Source organism: Chelmon rostratus, chromosome 15, assembly GCF_017976325.1.
Source record: "Chelmon rostratus isolate fCheRos1 chromosome 15, fCheRos1.pri, whole genome shotgun sequence".
NCBI classification, from domain to species: Eukaryota; Metazoa; Chordata; class Actinopteri; order Chaetodontiformes; family Chaetodontidae; genus Chelmon; species Chelmon rostratus.
The window spans coordinates 8,857,725-8,878,477 of record NC_055672.1 but is presented as its reverse complement, the minus strand read 5'-3'; the positions used below and the strand labels follow the sequence as shown (position 1 = coordinate 8,878,477).

At 44.0% G+C, this 20,753-nt stretch overlaps 1 protein-coding gene across 1 annotated transcript; it reads right to left on the bottom strand.

Moving 5' to 3' along the window:
- Positions 1-3,582: 3,582 nt before the first annotated feature.
- LOC121618954 (protein FAM163A-like) lies at positions 3,583-5,302 on the bottom strand. The gene is made up of 2 exons (XM_041954600.1): positions 5,210-5,302; positions 3,583-3,960 (listed from the first exon to the last, which is right to left on the bottom strand). The coding sequence occupies exons 1-2, from the start codon at positions 5,300-5,302 to the stop codon at positions 3,583-3,585; spliced, it is 471 nt and encodes a 156-aa protein (XP_041810534.1).
- Positions 5,303-20,753: the final 15,451 nt, after the last annotated feature.

Below are 20,753 nucleotides of genomic sequence, written 5' to 3'. Positions count from 1 at the left end.
AGAGAGAGAGAGAGAGAGAGAGAGAGAGAGAGTTGTGTTTCTGTCATTTTTGGGGACATAGACTTACATTCATTTCCTGTAGACTTACACTATCCTTAACCAAAACCACTACTTGCCTCACCCTAGCCTTAACCCAAGCATTCACCCTAAAATCTAATAATTGACATTATGTGAACTTGCATTTTGTCCCCATTGTGACTGTGTTAACACATTTATGTCCCTGCAACATGAGGAATACATGGCCACACACACACAAACACAGTCGTGTTTCTGTCACTTTGGGGGGGCAGTCATTAACTTACACTCATTTCCTTGAGACTCACCCTAACCTCCACCCATTCACTGAATGGTTTATGGTACAGGTACGTGCATTTTGTCCCCCCATACGGAAGGTGAGTCCCCACATTATGATGGTGTAAACAAAACCCAACATGGATAATACACACACACACACACACACCTGTTTATGATCAAGTCACCTGCTTGATTCTGACTTGAATTTTCATCCGTTTTGCTCTTTTCACTTCGTTCACTCTTACAACAGCTGGGACAGATGCTGTGCGAACCTGCCAGACCGCCGACTGCCGAGTGAACGATGTGGTATTTGTGATGTTTCACCGCAGGGTGTTAGTGTGTCGCAGGCCTACAGGTCTATTGTTGTCATGGGCTGAGCTGCCTGACAGGAGAGCGAACGGGTCCAGCAGGTAAAGTGAAAGAATACCAAAGCATGAATGTAGAATAACAAAGAGGATTCAGCACCTCCGCCTGTGGAGTGACGCGATTTTTCCCCTCATGTTCTCAGTCTTACTCTTGTGTCACAGGTGCAGTTTCTCTTAATCCCTCCGGGCTGTCCTGAAATCTCTCATTCAGCCATTCAACAGCTCAGTTTCATTTCTTTCCATGTTTCACTTCCCTTTCTTTGAGCTTCAGCGTGTTGCTACTTCTCACTTCTGCCTTTGATTTCAGCTCTTGGTTTAGTTTTTATTGGTGTCCCCCTGTGTTTTTTTTAACACCTCCCGCTGCATTTCGGTGCTTTTCTTGTTTTTCTTTCATTTCAAGAAGCTGCAATTTCGACATCCTGTGCATCTGCTGTCTGAGTCATTCAAAGTGAAGACAAACCAAAGAAAGTCCAGGCAGATAGAAACATTTATTCCTCCTCAAAAAAAAGGAACATTTTGTGAAACTTGGTGGATTTCTCTCACTGCATCAGATTATAGGAAAACTTACTCTAATTTCATACAGAAATATCTGAAAAATACAATTTTCAACAGTCAGAACGAGGAAAGGGAATCTAAAAATAACAGGTCGGGTCTGATACAGCAGTGGTGCTCTTTGTGTGCAACAAAGTGGTCATTACAGAACCGGTGAGCACAAAAACTAAACCCCGTTCACCAAACTATGGGGACCAGTGAGTATATTAGCTGTGTGGCAGTGGACACCAGTGCTGACTGGACATCTAAATGAAGAAAAAAAGTAATTTTACAGTTAAAATTCAGCACGTACCTCTGAACAACAATGGGATGTGAGGTGAGGAAAATCAGGAGACGTGATTATGAAGCTCACAGCTCAGTGGAAACAATGTGGTGTGAGAATATACTGAATAAATATCTTCTATAAGTCTTTTTACTCACAATCTTTAATCTGTTATACTAAATTTCAAGGACAATCTCAAAGTGAATTTCCCGTTCCAAACGTGCATTTCCATTCTCTTCTCATTGTGTTCCTCTGTCGTATTATAATAGGCAGAAACACAGAGAAAAATCTAGATAGAAGGATAACTGAAGAGCATGGAAAACTCTAATTTGGCACGAACGCATTAAAACACACTCAAACCCTGACATCCCCCACAAAAACCACAAAACCCCTTAAAAATATATAGATTCAGGCAAACGCTGTGGAATAACACTGCATCTCGTCACTGTACTGTATAGCAGATATAATGGCTTAAAAGATACAGAACTTAAACTTGAAGATCAACAAGTATGATACATGAGCCTAAGTGTCTCGTTTCTGCCGACAACACCTCTAAAATCTGAGGACGCTTTGTTTTGTTTCATCCTTCTCAACCTGTCAATGTTAAACACACCAATTTATATGGAAGACGCTTCAGAACCAGCCTCCTTTTAGTAGCCTTTCATTACAATTAACCAGAAAAGAAAGACTAAACTGGCACTACCACTCTAAAACTCCTTCAAATTATTGCTGCACACACAAAAAACCTTCAGTCTTCACGTCTTTTAGTAGAAGACAAACGATTAAGCTCCAATAGCCGTTTCTGTTGTTGGCACCTAATAGAAAAACTGTTAGCCCTCATGTACAGTAAGCTGCAGGGGATGGGGGAGGGGGTTTCTAAGGCTAACTCTGAATTAACACCAGCGAGGGGAGAGGGGCGGAAACAATGCAGGAGAGAGTAACAGAAACTAAAGAGGTGCGGGTCCTTTTCAGACTCTGTATCACGTGACCAGATATATTCAGACTGTACGGCTACAACAGGCTGCAGCCAACATCGTAATAATTCTCTGGTTCTCGCGTCCCAGATCTTATTTTATTTTACGCTCTGCAGATGGTGCTTAAATTAAAACCCAAAACAAAACAAAAAAACAAATGTCCCAGGCCATCGAGGCGGAGAAGAGGATTCTGTGACTATTCCGAACTCTCCTTGGATATGCACCTCTAAGGTGTTTTACATCTTATCCATTACTGTGTATCCAACACTGTGTAGGGTGCCATCTTTTGACAGGCTATGGGCTGAACTTTTTAATTGCCTTGCATGTCTAATCTAATCTAACTGAGGTCCTGCAACTTTCTAATTTTATTAGTGTCATTTGTGAATAGCGGCAGATGGAGCAGGAGCAGAAAATTAGCTTAATTTTAATTCAGAAATAATTTCCTTATACTATTTCCCACTAAGTTTCCTGTAATTTGGTGGTAATTATCAGGAAAAAGAGACTGTGTTCATTTACACTAATTAATTAATCCTAATTAATTGCTAGCGTAACATAGAGAGGTTTTTTAGTCAGTGCGAGCAGATCAGATGAACAGGCAGGCATACAGCTGAATATACTGCATATGCAGAATAAAGGTACCAACGATAAATTAATAATAATATAATAATAATTAAAAATACATTGAGGACTTTCATTTGGGGGCTTTAGTACTAATCATATTTTTCCTATAATTGGCATTAAATTACACAGTTATATCGAGAAAACTTGCTTGGAAATTATTCAGTAAATTATTTCTTTTATGACTCACAAAACTTTATGATGTAAGTATCTAATTTAGTTCGGTTGTGCACAGCAATCATTTAAAATAAGCTTTCATGGGGGAAAAAAACCCAGGCATTTTTATTATTTCCGAAGCTTTCAATGATTAATTGGTAATTGATCATTACCATGGCTTATAAGCATTGCTTAAAATTTTCAACCCCCTGTGCAGGTGACACAAGAACTGTGCTGCGCTGTAATCCATCACCTGAATTTAGTCCCAAAGCGCGTGAGCTAGACGTGTAAATGTCAGGTGTGTGTTAGTGTGTCCGAATGGTTAACTATGTGTGTGTGTGTCTTTACGGTGCAGCAGAGGTCAGACCTGGGTGCTGTAGGGGCGTGGTGGGGGAGGAAACATGTCCGTGGGACTGTAGTAACTCAGAGGGGAGGAGCCCTGCGGGTTGACGGACAGCGGCAGAGAGACGGACGGGTTCTCGTAGTAGGTGTGGAAGCCCAGGCGCTCCCCTCCGTTACGCATGTTGTCTGCGAGTCCAGAGCGGAGGGAGTACGGGGAACAGGTGGGGCAGTGGTTGTGGTGAGAACCCGTGTCCAGCTGATCCAGAGAGACGGGGCTGATAGCCGTGCCGTCCATGGCGAGGGCGTTGCAGGCATTGCAAGGAAAGTGAGAGAGAGGGTCCGGTCCCACCACGGAGCCCATGTCCACCTCAGAATCATTCTTCTTACAGCAGTAATACTGCAGAGGGGCGACAAGATGAGAGAGAGAGATGTTGGGGGTTTAATACTTGTAAAGCACACTGTGTGGTGGACATCAAGACTATTAAAGGAATAATCGTACATTGTGGGAATTATTTAAGAGGCTTTCTTGCAAACAGTAAAATGAGAACTCACATGTCACGTCAGAGCTAGAGCATGGAGGCAATTAGCCTAGCTTAGCTTGAAGACTAGAAGCAGTTAAAAAAAATACCTGCCAACAGCTCCAAAGCTCACTAATTAACATGTTTTATTAAGTTTGTTTACTCTGTACACAAATGCACAGGGACATCCCAGAGTCCTGTCGCCATAGTGCGGGTGCCAGGCAACCAGCTATGAGGCTCTACAGCACACAGATAGTTACACTGCAGAACTGCATCTGCAGCCATACATTGACGTTTTTACATTTCTGTGTTTGTAACATTAAAGAAACAAGATTAAATATGTTTATTAGTGAGCTTTAGAGGTGATGGTAGCCAGATGTTTTAACTCAGCCGGCTAGCGGCTTCCCCCTGCTTCCAGTCTTACCTCTGGGCTGCAGTTCAAATTTGCTCCAAGACAATTATTCACAATTTTGTCAGCTTGTAATGTAAAATAAAACTAGATAATACTGTTTTTGCATACACATACAAAGGAATGGGATTTATTTTTACTTAATGCACACAGATAGCTTTAAAGGCTAAATTACTGTTGTCAAAAGTACTGTAATGACACTGCTTCCAAAGTACAACAAATTTCTCATCATATACACCATCACTTTGTTTTTACAGGACATCTAGTTAAAGCTTTATACGCAAACAGTTTGGATTTCTTATTTTTAACCAGCAGTGTGGGGCTTCTGTCTCCCCCTACTGGCAGTGAGAGTAATTACACAAACGGCATCGATATGCTTGTTACGCCACACTCCAAATTGCTACAGACTACTCTTTGCTACGGTTGCTCCTCCTTCAGCTCTGGCAAACCAATCATCGTTGGTAAAATGCATCGCCAGGGCGACAGCGCGGGAATGTCGCCACAGATGCAGGTTTAAAAACTGTGGTACACTATGAAATACAGGCTTAATCAGCATTGTGAGAGCTTGTCTGGCAAAGGCATGAAAGCAACGGACGTTCATTTCACTGTAAAAGTCCCTCATTCCAGATTCAAACATCCTGCTTTCAAATGCCTGAGGCCACACACACACGCACTCACACACACACGCGCACACACACGCACGCGCGCGCCAGTGATACCTGGAGTCTACAGTAACAGAGCACTGCCACAATGCACAGCAGTATCACTCCGGCAAGAATTCCTCCGGATATAACGATAGTTCCCGCTGACATTCGACCAGCTCTCCATCAAACCCTTCAGAGGGAGACAGATAGAGACGAAAGCGAGAGAGAGAGAGATGAAGAAGTTTGACGACAGAGAAGAAGAGGGAGGAAAAAGGAGAGTGAGCTCATTAGACCTTTGGATTTCTGCGGCGGCAGAGATTCAGCTAAAATTTACTGCAAAGTAGTCAACATACTCACGTCCAACAAAGGTTTCTATAGTGCCTGCAAAGATAACCAATGTAGGCTGAATTAGTAAATTCATGTAACATCATGATGTAACCTCAACTGATGAAACATGTTGCAACCTATCATGCAGCTGTTCAGAGACAGCTGGGGTAGTTTGAGGCCTCACGGATACAGAATGGATGATAAATTAAAGGGAAAATCACCGAGAACCTACGAAAGAGGCTCTGTGTAGAGAGTCTCTAAACCTCTACAGGATGGATGAACGCCACTTATCAGATTGATGCCACTCTTTTGTTTGTGTGCTACGTGTGCATTCATGTCTTATTGGTCAGATAGTTTGAGAGAAAAAGCGTCAGAAAACCTGAACACATCAATTGTGACAGGACTGCGAGTGTCAGCAAACCATCGGCATATGGCTACAATGCATTGGTGCTTAAATATAAATAAAACCCATTCTGAACACTAATGGTGCTGCATGGTGCCATACAAAGGCCAATTTGTGTCGATTTGCAGCAGGTGACACGAATGATGCAAATTACGTGACACGAATACATGAAATTGCTGTCATTCATGCACCGGTTGAACTTTTCAGAGTGTTGTTTGTTGAGGAGCAGACGGACAGAGCCCCAGGGAGCTCTGCAGGAGAGAGCCGGGGGCAGAGCCGGAGCTCCAGGCGGAATAAATACCCGCAGTCGCACTGGATTCTGGTCTGACCCGGAGCCATTCTGAGAAAAAGTGGATTTATCTTCACCCTCGCTGCACCTGTCTGCAGCAGAGAGCCACGGAGGAGCCGACCTCCGCTGTCAGGTTTGCAATTAGTGCCTCTGTCCATGTCGACTGCTGGCTGCAGGGGACATGTACTGTAAGCCATGAGAGGAGAGGGGAGGAGAGTCCAGAGGGGGTCTCTGGTGAGTGCTGAGCACAGTCAGAGGCTGAACTAGAGTCGGGCAGTTTGATGGTATATAAAGTGCGACTGTGAGAATGTGTCTGTGAGTACAGGCAGTGCGATGCAGCAGTCCAGCTGCCTCGCAGGGTCTGTGAAAAACGTTCTCATGCACCTCGATTGCATTTTAAAATAATGCAAGTTTTACTGTTTTGAGGCCTGTTTTTAACTCATGTTTTGTCTCGCGAGGCAGCTGTTCTTGTTTGTATGGTAGTTGCAAGTAAAAGAAGAAGAAAACTACCACGCTATGAAGTATGGTAGGTTTGGCTACTCAGATTCTTAATTGAATTTACGTAACAATCAGACACAGTTAGTGAATGCCATTGTTTGCTATTAGCTTACAGCTAACGTTCAGGTATTGTGGCTGTTTTGGGGTGAATACACACACGGGCTCATCATTTGTATTTATTCACATTTTCCTGTTCTTCCCATTCTGCCAGTATTGCATGAACGCATTAAGTATTACACAGCTTGAACTGACAGTCAGTTAGCCTAGCTTAGCATAAAGACATAAAGGAGGGGGAAACAGCTAGCCTAGTTCAAAATATGCTCCGAAAGCTCCCTGATTATCATGTTGTATTATCTTGTTTGTTTTATCCGTTCACAAATGTTGAAATGGGCTGTTGTTCGGCCATTTCTTGCTGAAATCTTTGTCACAGGGTGGTTGCCAGGCAACCATATTACCCTCCTTCAAACCACAAACTGTCACTGCCTACATTTCTTTTTATTTAAATGAGATACATTATGTTTATTAGCACGTTTTAGAGGCTCTGGTTGGTGTATTTTTGAATGTAGCCAGGCTAGCTGTTTCTCTCTGCTTCCCATCTTTATGCTAAGCTAAGCTAATCGCCACCCGTCAACACCTCCGTCTTTAGCACACAGAAAAGAGAGTGGCATCAATCGTCTCATCTACCTCCCAGAAATACAACAATTAGGCCGATTTCCCTAAATGAATGAAAAATCATTTCATCCATTGGTGAAGCAGTAGCATCCAAGCACTAACAGAGGAGACGGACACTTACATTAGAAGACAGCGGGAGATGCAGTGATGGAGGAGTGTGAGCAGGTAGGAAACCATGACAGGCCTGTGGAGCGTTACTCTCAAATCCTCCTCTCAGTGGAACGCCTGCGGGAAAAGAAAGAGGCGCCTGTCAGGAGACGATGAGAGAAACATGGGATTGCAGTTAATTATTATTGTCTTTATGGTTTCATGCATTATTCGATTAATCAAGTGATTATTTAGTTTATAAAATGTCGAAAATAATGACTGGTGACGGCTACCAGAAAAGCAGTAAATCCTCGTATTTGTGAGGCTGAACTCACTTTGTGGCTGTGGGATTTTCACACAATAAATCACTTAAAATTCTAAACTGACTGTCAAAAATATCTGATTCATCAACGAGCTGTTTCAGTACCAGCGTATAAATTACACCCACTGTTTCATATGGAATCTGATTTCACAACACGATCCACAAATACTGCCATAAACTGTGCGTAATTGGATTCACTACAGCAAAAAGCAGCATCTGCAAAGCGCGAGTGACTTCCAGCAGAACCGCTTTGGGTTGCAAACAGGCACTCAGGATGTAGACGGATTAGCATACTGAATGCAGCAGCACCTACTGTGTGCACTTGCCATATGGCCAATATGTTGTATGCATATGTGAAGCACAGTTTCAGCATACTAATCTGATTTGTACGTGCATCTCCTGTCGCTGTGGCAGACATAGTCAGGCAAATATATATATATATATATATAGATACCTGCATAAGCACTCAGAGCCAAATTACAGTCAAGTGTACGTTCCTCCAGCGTTTGCTTTGCATTGCAGGTAAATAGTCTCAAAGAAATAGCTGTGATTGGCAGAGTCACACAGTGTAAGTAAAAAGAAATCAAGAGTCCGCGCACATAATTATTTTCACTGCACACAGCAAATGTGCTGCCTGGCCTCAGATAGAGCTTCTAAACAGCTTTATCTGACAGAAAGTAATAAATTAGCAGCGTGCAAGAGAGATGGAATATGTGTGCAGGCGCCTTGATTTCTTTGGACTGGCAGTTGTATTAAAATACCGAACGTACGATCTAAATAGTAACACACTCAGAGAGAATGACCTTTTCTATCAGTATGTAAAATGCACGATTTTGACATTAATTTAGACTAATTTACAAGGTTGAGTTATTCATTATAAGCACTGCCATTACAGTAATTACAACACCAGGCGACTTTGTTTATCTACTGTTCAAGTTGATTAACTGAAACATCCAGATATTTCTCAGTGGAGGAACAACATTTAATTATCCCAATTAAATTGATGGGAAAAAAAATGTCAAGCTTCTTTCTCATTACTGGTGTATTAATGTAATTTTCTAAAAGCTACGAGTCTCCCAAGGCTGTAATTTGCTGCGAATTTTTGTCTTGCTGCCTAATGAAATGCCGCAGACGTTCTGGCACTTGCATTGTCACAACTGTCAAATCTGAGCCAGGAAGTTAAAACATACGGTAGTTCAGGGATGGGTGGTTCGGTCTGCTGCCTGTCTGTGGAGCCACATGTCCCTCCACCTTGCCGACAGTCAAACCCAGCCAGAGGTTTCTTCCCTGTGCCCTGTCTCGCCTGCTCTTTAACCGTCTGAATGGAAGCAAAAACGCACGGCGGGTTGGGTGCACCCCCTCCAAAACTCTGATAAAATAAGGTTAGGATTGTAAATCTTTACATTCAATTTTGAATGCATGTGGATCTCAGACACACTCACAGGGAGAAATGTGTGTGTGTGTGTGCTGAACATGAGCATGTGAGCCTCACTCCCAGACAGCTCACTCGATGCAGTATCTTCCATTGCGTCATCGTACTAAATTATATACACCACGGGCCACGGTAATGTCGTTAAAAGCGATGTGAAGTCTCTCTTGCTCCCCATTTCTCCATCTTCTCCCTCTCTTCCTCACTAGTCTTCAGTCCTCCTTCTGCCTCTCATTCACTCTTTCAGCCATATCGTTCTCTTTCTCCACACTGTATCACTCCCCTCCTGCTTCCTCGGCTCTCATGGCACGACAAGCCTCGTGTTTCGCTACCGAAGCCGCTACAGCGCATTAATGCAGACTCTATAGCTCCTCTCTGATGTATATCGACGCAGACAAAGCGGCGGAATCTTTCTAGAACCAAAAACAAGTGATTTTGACTAACATGCAACCAAATTATGCAAGAAAGGGAGCATTGAGGTAAAGCCTCAGATTAGAGAGTTTCCAACAGACTGGAGAGACAAAGATGGCAAGTGAAAGAGGTTGGGAGACCCAACTCTAACGCTGTCAGACCGTCTTAACTGACGCAATTCATATATGACTCTCAGTGGGTTCACAGCTGTCCGATTCAACAGGGAAGCACACACAAACACACAGTGCACGCACACATATAACAACCCTTAGATCACAGAACGACCCTCTGCCACGAGAGCAGTCGAAGGATCTGCCATAAATCCCGTCAGGGGCTGACTTGGACAGGTGACAGGGATGAAGGGGGATGAGACAGTCTCAGAGGGGGTATAAGGCCTCTGATTTTCACAACACAAACCCCCCCCTTTCATGTAATTAAGTGTGGGACTCTCAGGTGACCAGCAGACTCCGGCTGCGCAGTGTGTGTCTGTCAAAGCTTCACTGACAGTAAGTAAAGGATTCACTGTGCAAGAGAAATCTGTATCTCTGAGATTTGCAGGGATTTTGACCGAAGCTCGAACACATTACAGAGTGGGTTGTTGTGTGTGTGTGTTTATGTGTGTGTGTGTGTGTGTGTGTGTGAGAGAGAGAGAGAGAGAGAGAGAGCGAGAGAGAGAGAGAGGCTCAGTGAGAGGAGTTTGTATCCAGGGTGCCAGAAGTAAAAGTCATTTAACGGCTCATTTTCTGTATAGACATTGGGTGCGTTTCCAGTCACATATTTTTATGTGTGTGTTCGATTTGCACATAAAAAAACAGCTGGACGGAAACGCCTGAGAATCAGAAAAACAATTAAATGTTGCAAAAAAATGTTTTGACACTTGGTGGAAGAGGAAAAGTTGGGGTAATGGTCGCCGTGGTGATGACCGCGGCATGCCACGGAAGCAGATCAAATCGTCAGATCTTTTGTTTTGCAAAGACCAGATTGGAAAATTAGTGCCACCAAGTGTTTATCATGAGTCGCTTCTAGTATTCCCATGGCGATAATGGATGGAAAATTCGGTTAAATTGTGCGTTACCCTGGAAGCCTGGGTTATATGAGCAGCTGGTTCTTTGTCTCACGAGGCGCCTCCCGCTTCAACTCATCTGCCCATCGATGTGGGAAAATATTTGGCTCTTTCATAAAAAGCTGAACACGGTATTTTGCGAAAAACCACCTAATCACAGAGCTTAAAATTGTGTTGCGAACCTCATTAAATAGTCAACAGTTTAAATCAGTTCGCTTGTAGATGAATTTTGGATGAATTCAGTTTATCAGCTGAAATAACAAAGCATCATGAACCTACAACAGCTCTGGATCAGCTGTCTGCCCAGCTTCTCCTCCACAGCAACAGCAGCAGAGGCTAACGGACGTCACAGCAGAGCTGACGCGATCGGTCGATTAATCGGTTAGTTGATGGACAGAAATCAATTAATCATTTCAGTGATGTTTTACTGGTTGCGCAAATTGAATACCTTCAAGGGTTGTACTGTCGGTCAGATAAAACAATCTATATGAACTTGGGCCCTTAATTGGCAAAAATAATAACACGATAATCATATGATGTTTATGACAATTAGAGAATATGCTAGTTAATTACTTTTACCCGTATCCCTCAAACACAGCATACAGATAAATAAACACGCTTTTTTCCGGCCCTTTCCCTCTCTCTCTGTCACACTCAGAGACAGCTGATTGGTGAGACGATTATGCCTTTGTTCAAACCACATCATCATCTAGCTTCGACCTTCATTATTTTAGAAATGTTGAGAGCGATGGAGAGGTTTCACCCTCCACTCGCGGAGCTATATTTGGCGGTTTTGTCGTCTCTTGACGCAGTGAAAAGCAGGAGATGAGAGGCAGCTGAGAGAGGTGTCGTATTTTAATTTGCTATCTCTGTGGGAAACGAAGCGATCCTCGCAGTCAGCTAAATGCCAACGCACAGAAACACACGGGCGCGGACACACGCTCGGCACACACTCTTACACAACCGCCGCCGAACACATCCCTGATCGAAGGCTGGGGAGGTAAAAACACCGCTCCCCTCGGAAAGTTCCACGTGGGATGATTCTGAAACTCAGAGTTTTTTCTCCCATGTGAGGCCTGGGTGAGCCACGAAAATCGGAGAGGCTTTGAAAGGAAATTTTAATTAGCAAACCCAACTTTATCTGCAAGTTGAAAGAGGAGTCTGATATTTTGGGAAATCGCCTTTCTTGCTGGGGGTTAGATGAGAAGGTTGATGCCACTCTTGTATCTATCTGCTCGCCATGCAGCTGGAGCCAGCAGCTGGTTATCTTAGCTTAGCATGACGACTGGAAACAAGGGGAAAGAGCAAGTTCGTCTCTGTCCTGAGGTAGCAAATGCTCACCACATCTAAAACATACTCATCGACACGCTACGTCTCATCAGAGCAACGTGTGCAAACATTCCGGTTTCACCTGGTTTCACGTGGGGTAAGGTGCTGACTACGTCTTGGCCAGTGACCGCCTCGACACGTAAACCGCAGATTTTCATAACTTTGGACAGAGCTCACTAGCTATTTCCACTACTTGGTTAGGTTTGGGGGAAAGATCTGGGTAAAAATAAGTACATTACTTTTACGTAAGTGATGTAACTTACGTAGGATATAAAAGCTAAAATGGGTCAACGTTAACTTTCGGTTTCTTGTGGGGCGTGAACAGCGGTTTTGGATGACAGTCATGTGTTGGTTTGATCCATCCATCCACCCCAACATTCTCCGTATGCGGACTTTCTTGCTTTTTTCTTACCCCTCATTTGCTCCTGTTATAACTGTCTACGGCCACTAGAGGTCGTCGCCTAACAGTCAATTTAAATAATATGTCCGTTTTCCTGGTGAGGACGGGCTGGACCAACAGCTTGAAACCCATTAGCAATAACAGAAAAAAGGAGAAAATCAGCCAAATGAAACCAGCAAATGTTTGGCATCAATCGACTGATTTTCGGCCAATCAGCTCATCAATTATTCGACTAATTATTGCAGCCCTTTGTATTACCATTCTATTCTACTTCATTCTATATATTCTTTAAAACGCCTCCTGGCTTTAAGTCTCATTATCTTACACCAATGCAGCTAAATACAGAGGATATAACTAATTATTTGAGGGAGGCGTTGTGCTGAATATGTTCCAAAACTAATTTTCAAACTCTGTGTTTAATTCTAAGCTCCCATTAAAGACGACATTAGATAGAGACAGAGTCATTAAGTGGGTGAGTTTTAATTCATTTCAGGGGGGGAAAAGTAACAGAGGAGCAGAGCGATGACTCCACAGCAGGAGAAGGACGAGAGGGAGCGAGAGGGAGCGAGAGGGTGGCAGCACCTGAGTGGCTCCTTGATATATCCATTCTTAAATAATGATATGAATATTTCGTTGAGGTGGCCTCTAACTTTGCGCTGGAAATCACAGCGAGTCCCTGCAATTTTAAAGCCCCGGGGCTTCAATTATTCAAGTATCATTCCTTTAACAATATTTTTCCATCACGGGGCGATTTAGCCAGGTAGTAAAATCGGGACTTTTCTGCCTGGTCCGCCTCTGAAAGCACTCATCCCAGCGTGTGAGGAGAGGAACACATCCACATCTAGGACACAGACACCCACAGCTGGAGGGAACAAAGACAGCAAAGAGCTGGAGGGGTGGAGGAGGGGGTGGATGACTTCATTTTCAAATAGTCTAAACGGAACTCAGTCATCCAATTTTTCCATATGACTGGCAACACGTACACTCGCTCTTGTGTTTGAAGGGGTCAAAATTACCTCACTGTGATTTATTTTGGATCATTTGCGGCTGAATGAGATGGATGTGAGGCCTGAGTGGGGGTTCAGCTAAGCTGCAAAGAAAGGGGGAACCCAAATGAGCCGCAGAGAGATGCTGAAACTTACACAGTTCGCCCAAGGCGAGATCCATGAGGTGCAGAGCAGAGATCAGAGATGCCACAAGGAACAAGCTGGTGGCAAAAAGGCGTAGAGTTGCCCCCCTTTTGACCTGCTCTCATGTGCAAAACAGTGTGCACAGAGAGACATAATGCAAAAAAAAAGCATGCTCAAACACACACCGTACCTCTAGAAGTCACCATCTGGGGGACAGCATCCTCGACTGTGCTGCAAAGCCCCCTGGGAAAGAAAGAAAGAAAGAAAAAAACAGACATGACATCAGTTGGAAGCATGATGGCGAGGAGACGCCTCGGGCCCCGGCAGTGATGTGGTCAGTGCTGCAGCTGCAGGACACGAGTGCGTTTTATCGGACGGGTCTGTCTCCATTCACATCTGAAATTCAGTCATTGATCACTCACAGTGCATTTACCCACCACTTTCAGTCAGTGCTCATAAAAGATCACATGCAAGAAACTGTAGTATCCCACACTGAAAGAAATGAACTCCACAGCACAAAAAATACACTAAATGTGTATAAAAGTGGCCATTTTCATGCAGGGTAAAGTACAGATTCAATAACTCTATTTCTCTATAATTAGAGAATCCTCAGAAGCAGGAATAAGATTGAAGAATAAACCCACCTTAAATCCATTTTCTCACTTCATTGTCCTGATTATGAGATTAATTCGGACATCATTGCAAGTAAAGACAGAACTACAGCAGAGGCGACCTCTCCGTAGCAGAAAAACGGTCATCAGTACTTTTCTGATATGCACGCAGCTCGTGTTTGAGCCGAATTGGCGGCTGGAGGTCAATTTAGCGGCCGTTACATCACTGATTAGCCTCGTTTTCAATCAATTAAGCGGATGAATTGATGGGCAGAGCCGTGAAGTGGCGCACGGAGGGTCGCGCGGCCAGCATGCCTTACCTTTCAGATTGAAGGAAATCTCAGCAACCTGTTTGAGAGACCGTTTCTTTTTTAGATGTGAATGACTGCGGTCGGTCCGGTATCGTACGCGGCTCCACACGCACAGTAAAGCCCGGTGATTTGCTCCCCAGCGCCGGTCACTAAAGACGCCCGGAGCGCCCCTGTTCTCGATGCACAGCCGGAACCATCACGTCGGTTATCCCCTCTGTCCCCCCGGTTCACTCACAGCCAGGTGCCAGTGAGGGCCTGTGGGAAATCTCATGGCATCCTCCTCCTCTGTGAAGCGCTGGAGACGGATGAGACAAGGCGGCAGTCCGGCTGCTGAGTGTCACCGCTCGGCATGGCCGCGTCCTCAGCGCGGCTCCCGGGGGGCGGTTTGGCACCCGCTGCCGCCGGTCCCGGTGGGGCGGGGTGGGAAGAGCAGCAAAGGGGGGGGGGGGGGGGGGGGGGGGGCGACAGTGTCAGCTGGAAACCTTGTGGTATCACTTTACCGGGAGGATGGGAGGGGGCGGCGGCGGCGTGGGTCGTCACCATCCTGAGATGAAAGCTGGAGTGATGCGCTCAGAGGTGGAGGCTCAGTGTCTCTGCTGCAGCATTCATCCTTCTGTTAAATAGACTTAATCCTTACCTGGAAGCTGCTGTGAGCCCCTGAGTCAGCAGGTTTCATGAGGCTGAAAGAATGATGGCAGACATCTCAGCCAACTTTCACGCGTTTTTAAGATAACTTGACAGAAAACCTCAGTGAAGGCAAAACCAGTGCTCCCAGTACAGCTGCTCATGGGAAACAGACAGTTCAGGTACTGGGTTCTGAAATGGGTTCACACCTGAAGCCGCTCCAGTACAACCAACCACTGATGTGCTGGAGCAGCTTCACTGCAGCATTTATAAAGGTTTATAAGTTAACTAACAGCTTTATGAGTGGTTAATAGTTCTTTTACCTATGTTTTATAGGTCAGTTTTCATCCATATTCAAAAGAAACGTTTGGGTTGCCAGGTTGGGAAAAATCTGTCTTGCTGATGATCATCCTCCCGCAGCAGAACACTTTGTCTTTGTAGGTGTTTAATCAGGCATTTACAGCATTTACAAGTGCAAACTTAAATTAGTGTAAAAGCAGCTAATTATTCATTTAAAATTGTAAATGACTTACTAACTTTCTGCTGATACAAGTAAGACAAGCTGAGTTGGAGGCTTTGAAAGTGAAGAAATACAGTGATATTTATTGATGGCAACCATCTTATTGATGGTTTAACTTAACCATAAAACATAACGATTTATTAGCTGTCTATAAAGCTGTTAGTTACATTTTTAAGGGTGCATTATGAGAAATTTGTAATATAAAGAAGATAGGTTTGACTTTAAATCAGAGCAAACTACATTAGAGTGACTTTCCTGCTGAAATCTCAGGTGAGACGAGACCACTGACGTCACAGCAGTGAAGTCTCAAAGAAAAAAAAACAAAAAAAACAAAACCGGTTGTGGGAAAAGGTCGCTCATCTCTGAACCTCAGAGTCACGTGAATAAAGGACTATTTCACACATCTTCACTCCACTATCTTCATCTTTCTAATTCCCTAAAGCAAGCGGAGCCAACCATCTCAAGCGGCTCCCGCAAACAAGATCCATCTTGACCATAATACCCACATAATGAGGGGATTTAGCCTGGGTGCGTTTGTTTAAGTATAATCTTGATCCAGAAAAGTGGCTCATCTCTTTAGCATTTCTCTGCCTCTCTAGCTACGTTAAGCTAGCTTTGTAGCAGGGGGCTGATGAAGGCAGGCCAGTGGGGAGCTCTAAGATTACAGCTCAAATTGAATAAAGGAGTCGACACATTACAGCAGCTTAGATGATACACCCCGCTGCACTGGTTAATTTAAAACCAGCACAATGTTATACACAGCACACACACGCACACACACACACACACACACACACACACACACACACACACACACACACACACACTTGTTTGTGTGAACCTGGCCAGCCCCTCTCTTTAACACCAGCCTCTCCTCCATTTACCTTCCCTCTCATTCACCGTGCTGCACACAGACACACGGGCGCGTGCACGCACACACGAAACGACTCACAACCACTCAGCATGGCCCCCCCGCCTCATGACTTGAGTTCATTATTGCCTTGGCAGGGCTCCTCAGATGAAATTAGAATGACAACGGGAATGACACAGAGTGTAGCCGTGTAAAGTTTACATGGGGTGAAGTCGAGAGCGTGTGTGCGCGCTCAACAAATCTAATCTTCTCTGATTCATGGCCAAGCTTGTCTGCATGCATTTGTGATACACTCCCTCTTTGCGTATGTACTCAGTGTAAGGGATGGAGACAGAGAGCGAATGGGAGAGAATGGCTTCCGACAGCAGAACACAGCGTGAGCGCAACTCTCCGGGACAGAGTCACAAAGCCTTTCTTAGCAGGACCAGCGGTTAGTGTTGACAGTGCAGGCTGGGCTAATTCACCGCCGATGCTCGACTTGTGGCACAGCTACCTACTCCAAAGGCCGAATTATGACTTCCTGATCCGAGGAGGTGGTGAGACGCTGCTGCTGCCTGTTGCACAGGTGGACAAAGGCAAGGAGCTGATTCTCATGTTCATCAAAAGCACAGATAACAGCAGAAGATGCATGAAAGATAAAGGGATGCTACCTTTTTTTCATTCATGTTCCCCAGAGGGTGAATCCTGCTGACTTTAATGACCCTTTTCCTTCAGCACCACCTTGAGGTTTTAAGTGAGATTTCTCTACAATTATTGGATGGATTGCCATAAAACTTGGTTCAGATGTTCATGTTCCCCTCAGGATTAATTGCAATAACTTTGATTATCCCTTATCTTTCCATCTAATGCCATCCACAGGTTGAAATTTCAGTTTGTCCAGTATTGCAAAACTAATGCTCAATCATCTGCAACTGTAATTTGTGTTATGTGCTTATTAGCAAATGCTAAACTGAGCTAGTGGACGTAGGAAACTAATGCTAAACCAGCTAAATCAGCATGCTGACTTCAGCGTTTAGCTCAAATCACCACTGTGCCCAAGTGCAGCCTCACAGAGCCGTTAGCATTTGCATTTGTGAATGCAGAAAGGCCAATAAAATCTCTTCTGCGAGTAACAAATAATTTGTGGCTACAGTCTCCAAAAGGAGAAACCTCTTCACTAAAAGAGTGAATGTGAAGCATTTCTCAAAAGAGAAGGTGTTCAAAACGTCTCACTGCGAGCTTAAGATGAACTATGAAATCTTTTATTGCCCCTGACAGGCAAAAACTATCCACTGCAACCCAGTGAGGTACAGTGACAAGCAGAATATAGCCACAGCAAATCATGTTATACTAGTAAAAACACAAACTGATTTATTCCTCACTAAAACCTTTCTTATATAAAGCACCTCGACAGAAAAAGGCTAATAGAAACATCACATAAAACAGGCTTTTACCCTGAAGTAACTAAATTGAAGATATTAGGCTGAATGTCAGGCCGCATTACACCAGGTCTGAAAGGGCTCCAGCTGTCAACACTCTTCTGAAGGCCAAATAGTCTTCAAATGGGTTTTCATAAACACCACAACAGCCAAGTGCCTTCTCCGGCCTCCGGGCCCGCCACACTGAAACACCACTAAGCCTGTGTGGGACATCCTGGAGTTCAGAGTGTGAAAACTGATTTTCAACCCTCAAAGAACTGCAGGCTCCTCCTCTCTATGGATGTCCTTGACTTGTAAACGGTGCAGTTCAGGTGCAAGGAGGACTGAAGTCGTCTCATCCTTCATATCCTGCATTCTGCGCAGAGGAGATGAAGGCAGCTGATCGACCAGGGAGGCACAGCTCGGATCACAACAAACTGAAAGCTAATTACATCAGTTTGTCGCCATCAAGTGATTCTCTGTGGGACTGTACAGAGCTGCATGTTGCCACCGTATACTCAGAACTAGTCAGGTGAATTCCACATTGTATCATTAAGGAGTGAAACACCACCATCTAACACCACCCACAGGTAGATCTTTATGTCTTTTTAGCAGCCCTTTAATTGTTTATCTTTATGCCTCAGCAAAAGAAGAAAAGAATGGCAACTTTAGCTAACATCATTTCAAGGTGTGACACCCTGAAGCAGACTTCTTGGATTGAAATCTGAAGGGCATGTCTGAATTTAACCCAACCGGCGATAAAAACAAGCAAACTTCAACCAACATGAACGATGGCTCTGCTCCAGTCCGTGTTCCAGGAAGCCTCTCCAGTGAGCTAGCATGAGCAATACCACGACCTTGGGACCAGCTCATCTAGATGGAACACAGCCTTCATTAGTGAGTTTCACCTGTTTTGCCACGTCAAAATGTTTGCCACAATGTCCCTACGGAGCAATTTAAGATTTTTCATCACTGAGTGCCGTATCGCCCAACAGCATCCTGGTTTTGGGTCTTATCCTGTTTGCTATTGCAGGTTTAAGGGGACTATTTGTTGCTCACAATATTTTAGACAATAGTGTGCTTTCAACTTTGCTTCAAGGCCATTTCTTTCCTAATTTAACATGACAATCAAAGTTAAAACTTTATACACTGGTGGTTACTTAAATCTACAGCAATGCATCACATTCAAAGATTATCATATGTTTGTAGTGTCGCTGCCCTGTGAAAACCATGCATCTCTAAAAAGTCAACCATTCATGAGCCCAGAAAAACTGCTTTCAGCTTCGTAAAGATGCATTTTCGAGCTAATCCAAGTGGATTTTTTCAAATTGTTCATTTATTTTAAGAAGCTGGAGAGTTTTCTCAACCCATGAAGCAACACTTACATGAGATACGTGGTTTTCACTGGACCAGAAGCCTATGAAACATTGTAATATGAGAAGTAACTAAAGCTGTCTGACAAATGGAGTAAAAAGGTACGAAATTTGGAGTATACTATTCTAGTATAAGTACAGTACTTGAATAAATCTACTTAGTTACATCCCACCACTGCATAAAGCTTGTACTTTGTATTTGGACAAGCTGGTTTGCCACCCATCGCGGCACAGTCACCGTTATACATGAGGCTACTGCAGGTGAAGACTTTGCTCCAGTAGGATTCCTCCCTGTGGGCGTATTAGTCAATTCTGTTAACGCGCTTTGCTGTGCTGGGCTCCGGATTAGTTTTTAATTACATCCAATAGTGCCGAGTGTCACCATCCGCGAGCCCGACACAATGTCGCCTGCAACAACCTTTTCCTCGGGGAGAGGAGGGTAGAGAGTCTGTGAGTAATGTACAATTTACACATAAGTTAAACCCGTGGAAATAAAAGAGCTGGTGCCATACTGAGACACCAGTATGCAAACACTTCTAACCTCGCTGTCTTGTCAAAAAATGTCAAAATGGACTAAAAATATAAAAATAAACTGAATTTCAGTCTTAACGTGTCAGTCGTTTGAGTGTGCTTTCACTGTGAAGACGATTAATCAGCTGAAGTGTGTTTTCAGCAGTCAGTACGTGGCTTCATTCATCAGCTCATCACTCATGGATTTATTTCTTTGCACAGTTTCATACCGTGACATGATCCAGGTCAGCTAATAACAGCAGTGCACAGCAGAGCTCGAAAACCCGGCACGCAATCACTCAAATGCACACATCTGGAGTTCAAAGGACTCTATGTTTCCGCAGTTTTCACAGTCGATTCGTGTTTTTAAATGCTATTAAACTCAATCTGGGCTCCCACACAGACAGAGGAAAAGACGTGGATTCATAGCTGTTACTGCAGCAGAGCTCAGAGAATGAAGGGGAACGTGATTCAAAGATTTTCAGGCAGTGTGAGATGGAGAAACAGATAGAGAGCTCCCATACTCTCGGTTTCTGAGGCTATAAAATAAAAGTGTGTGAGGAAGCAGAATAGATGCACAGACTACGTTTACATGCACGCTGATTTTCCACTATTATTCCGAATATGTCAATATCCTGAATTTGATACAGGCCATGTAAACAGCATATTCAGTTTGGATATTCTGAATGTAGCCTTTTCAGATGAAGACATGAGAGACATGCAGATGATGATTTGGGCTTTAGGAGCTTTCTTTGAGCACATTCACAATATTCTCTTGCCTGTTTACGGTCAGCTCCGTGCGTCGTCTAGCCAACAGTTTGCAAAGCTGGAGCTGAGATGCATGCATAGAAGAAAAACCCCATTTCTGGTCAGAAGGAGAAACACAACGACTTTGAAATGTTTTGAAAGACTTGGATATCAACAGATTTTTGGATATGCACAAAAATCGCCATGCCGACCTTTTCGAGGAGGCGTTTGAGCGAATGAATGCTGAACGGGTGTAGCTGTAGAACGTTCATCATTACATGGCTGCATGTAAACA

What these genes read in the sequence shown, in the direction of transcription:
- LOC121618954 (XM_041954600.1), bottom strand. Translation starts at nt 5,302, where the DNA reads ATGTCAGCGGGAACTATCGTTATATCCGGAGGAATTCTTGCCGGAGTG. An exon ending in TCTGTTACTGTAGACTCCAG is followed by an intron (nt 3,961 to 5,209) that starts GTATCACTGGCG and finishes GCCCCTCTGCAG; the next exon opens with TATTACTGCTGTAAGAAGAA.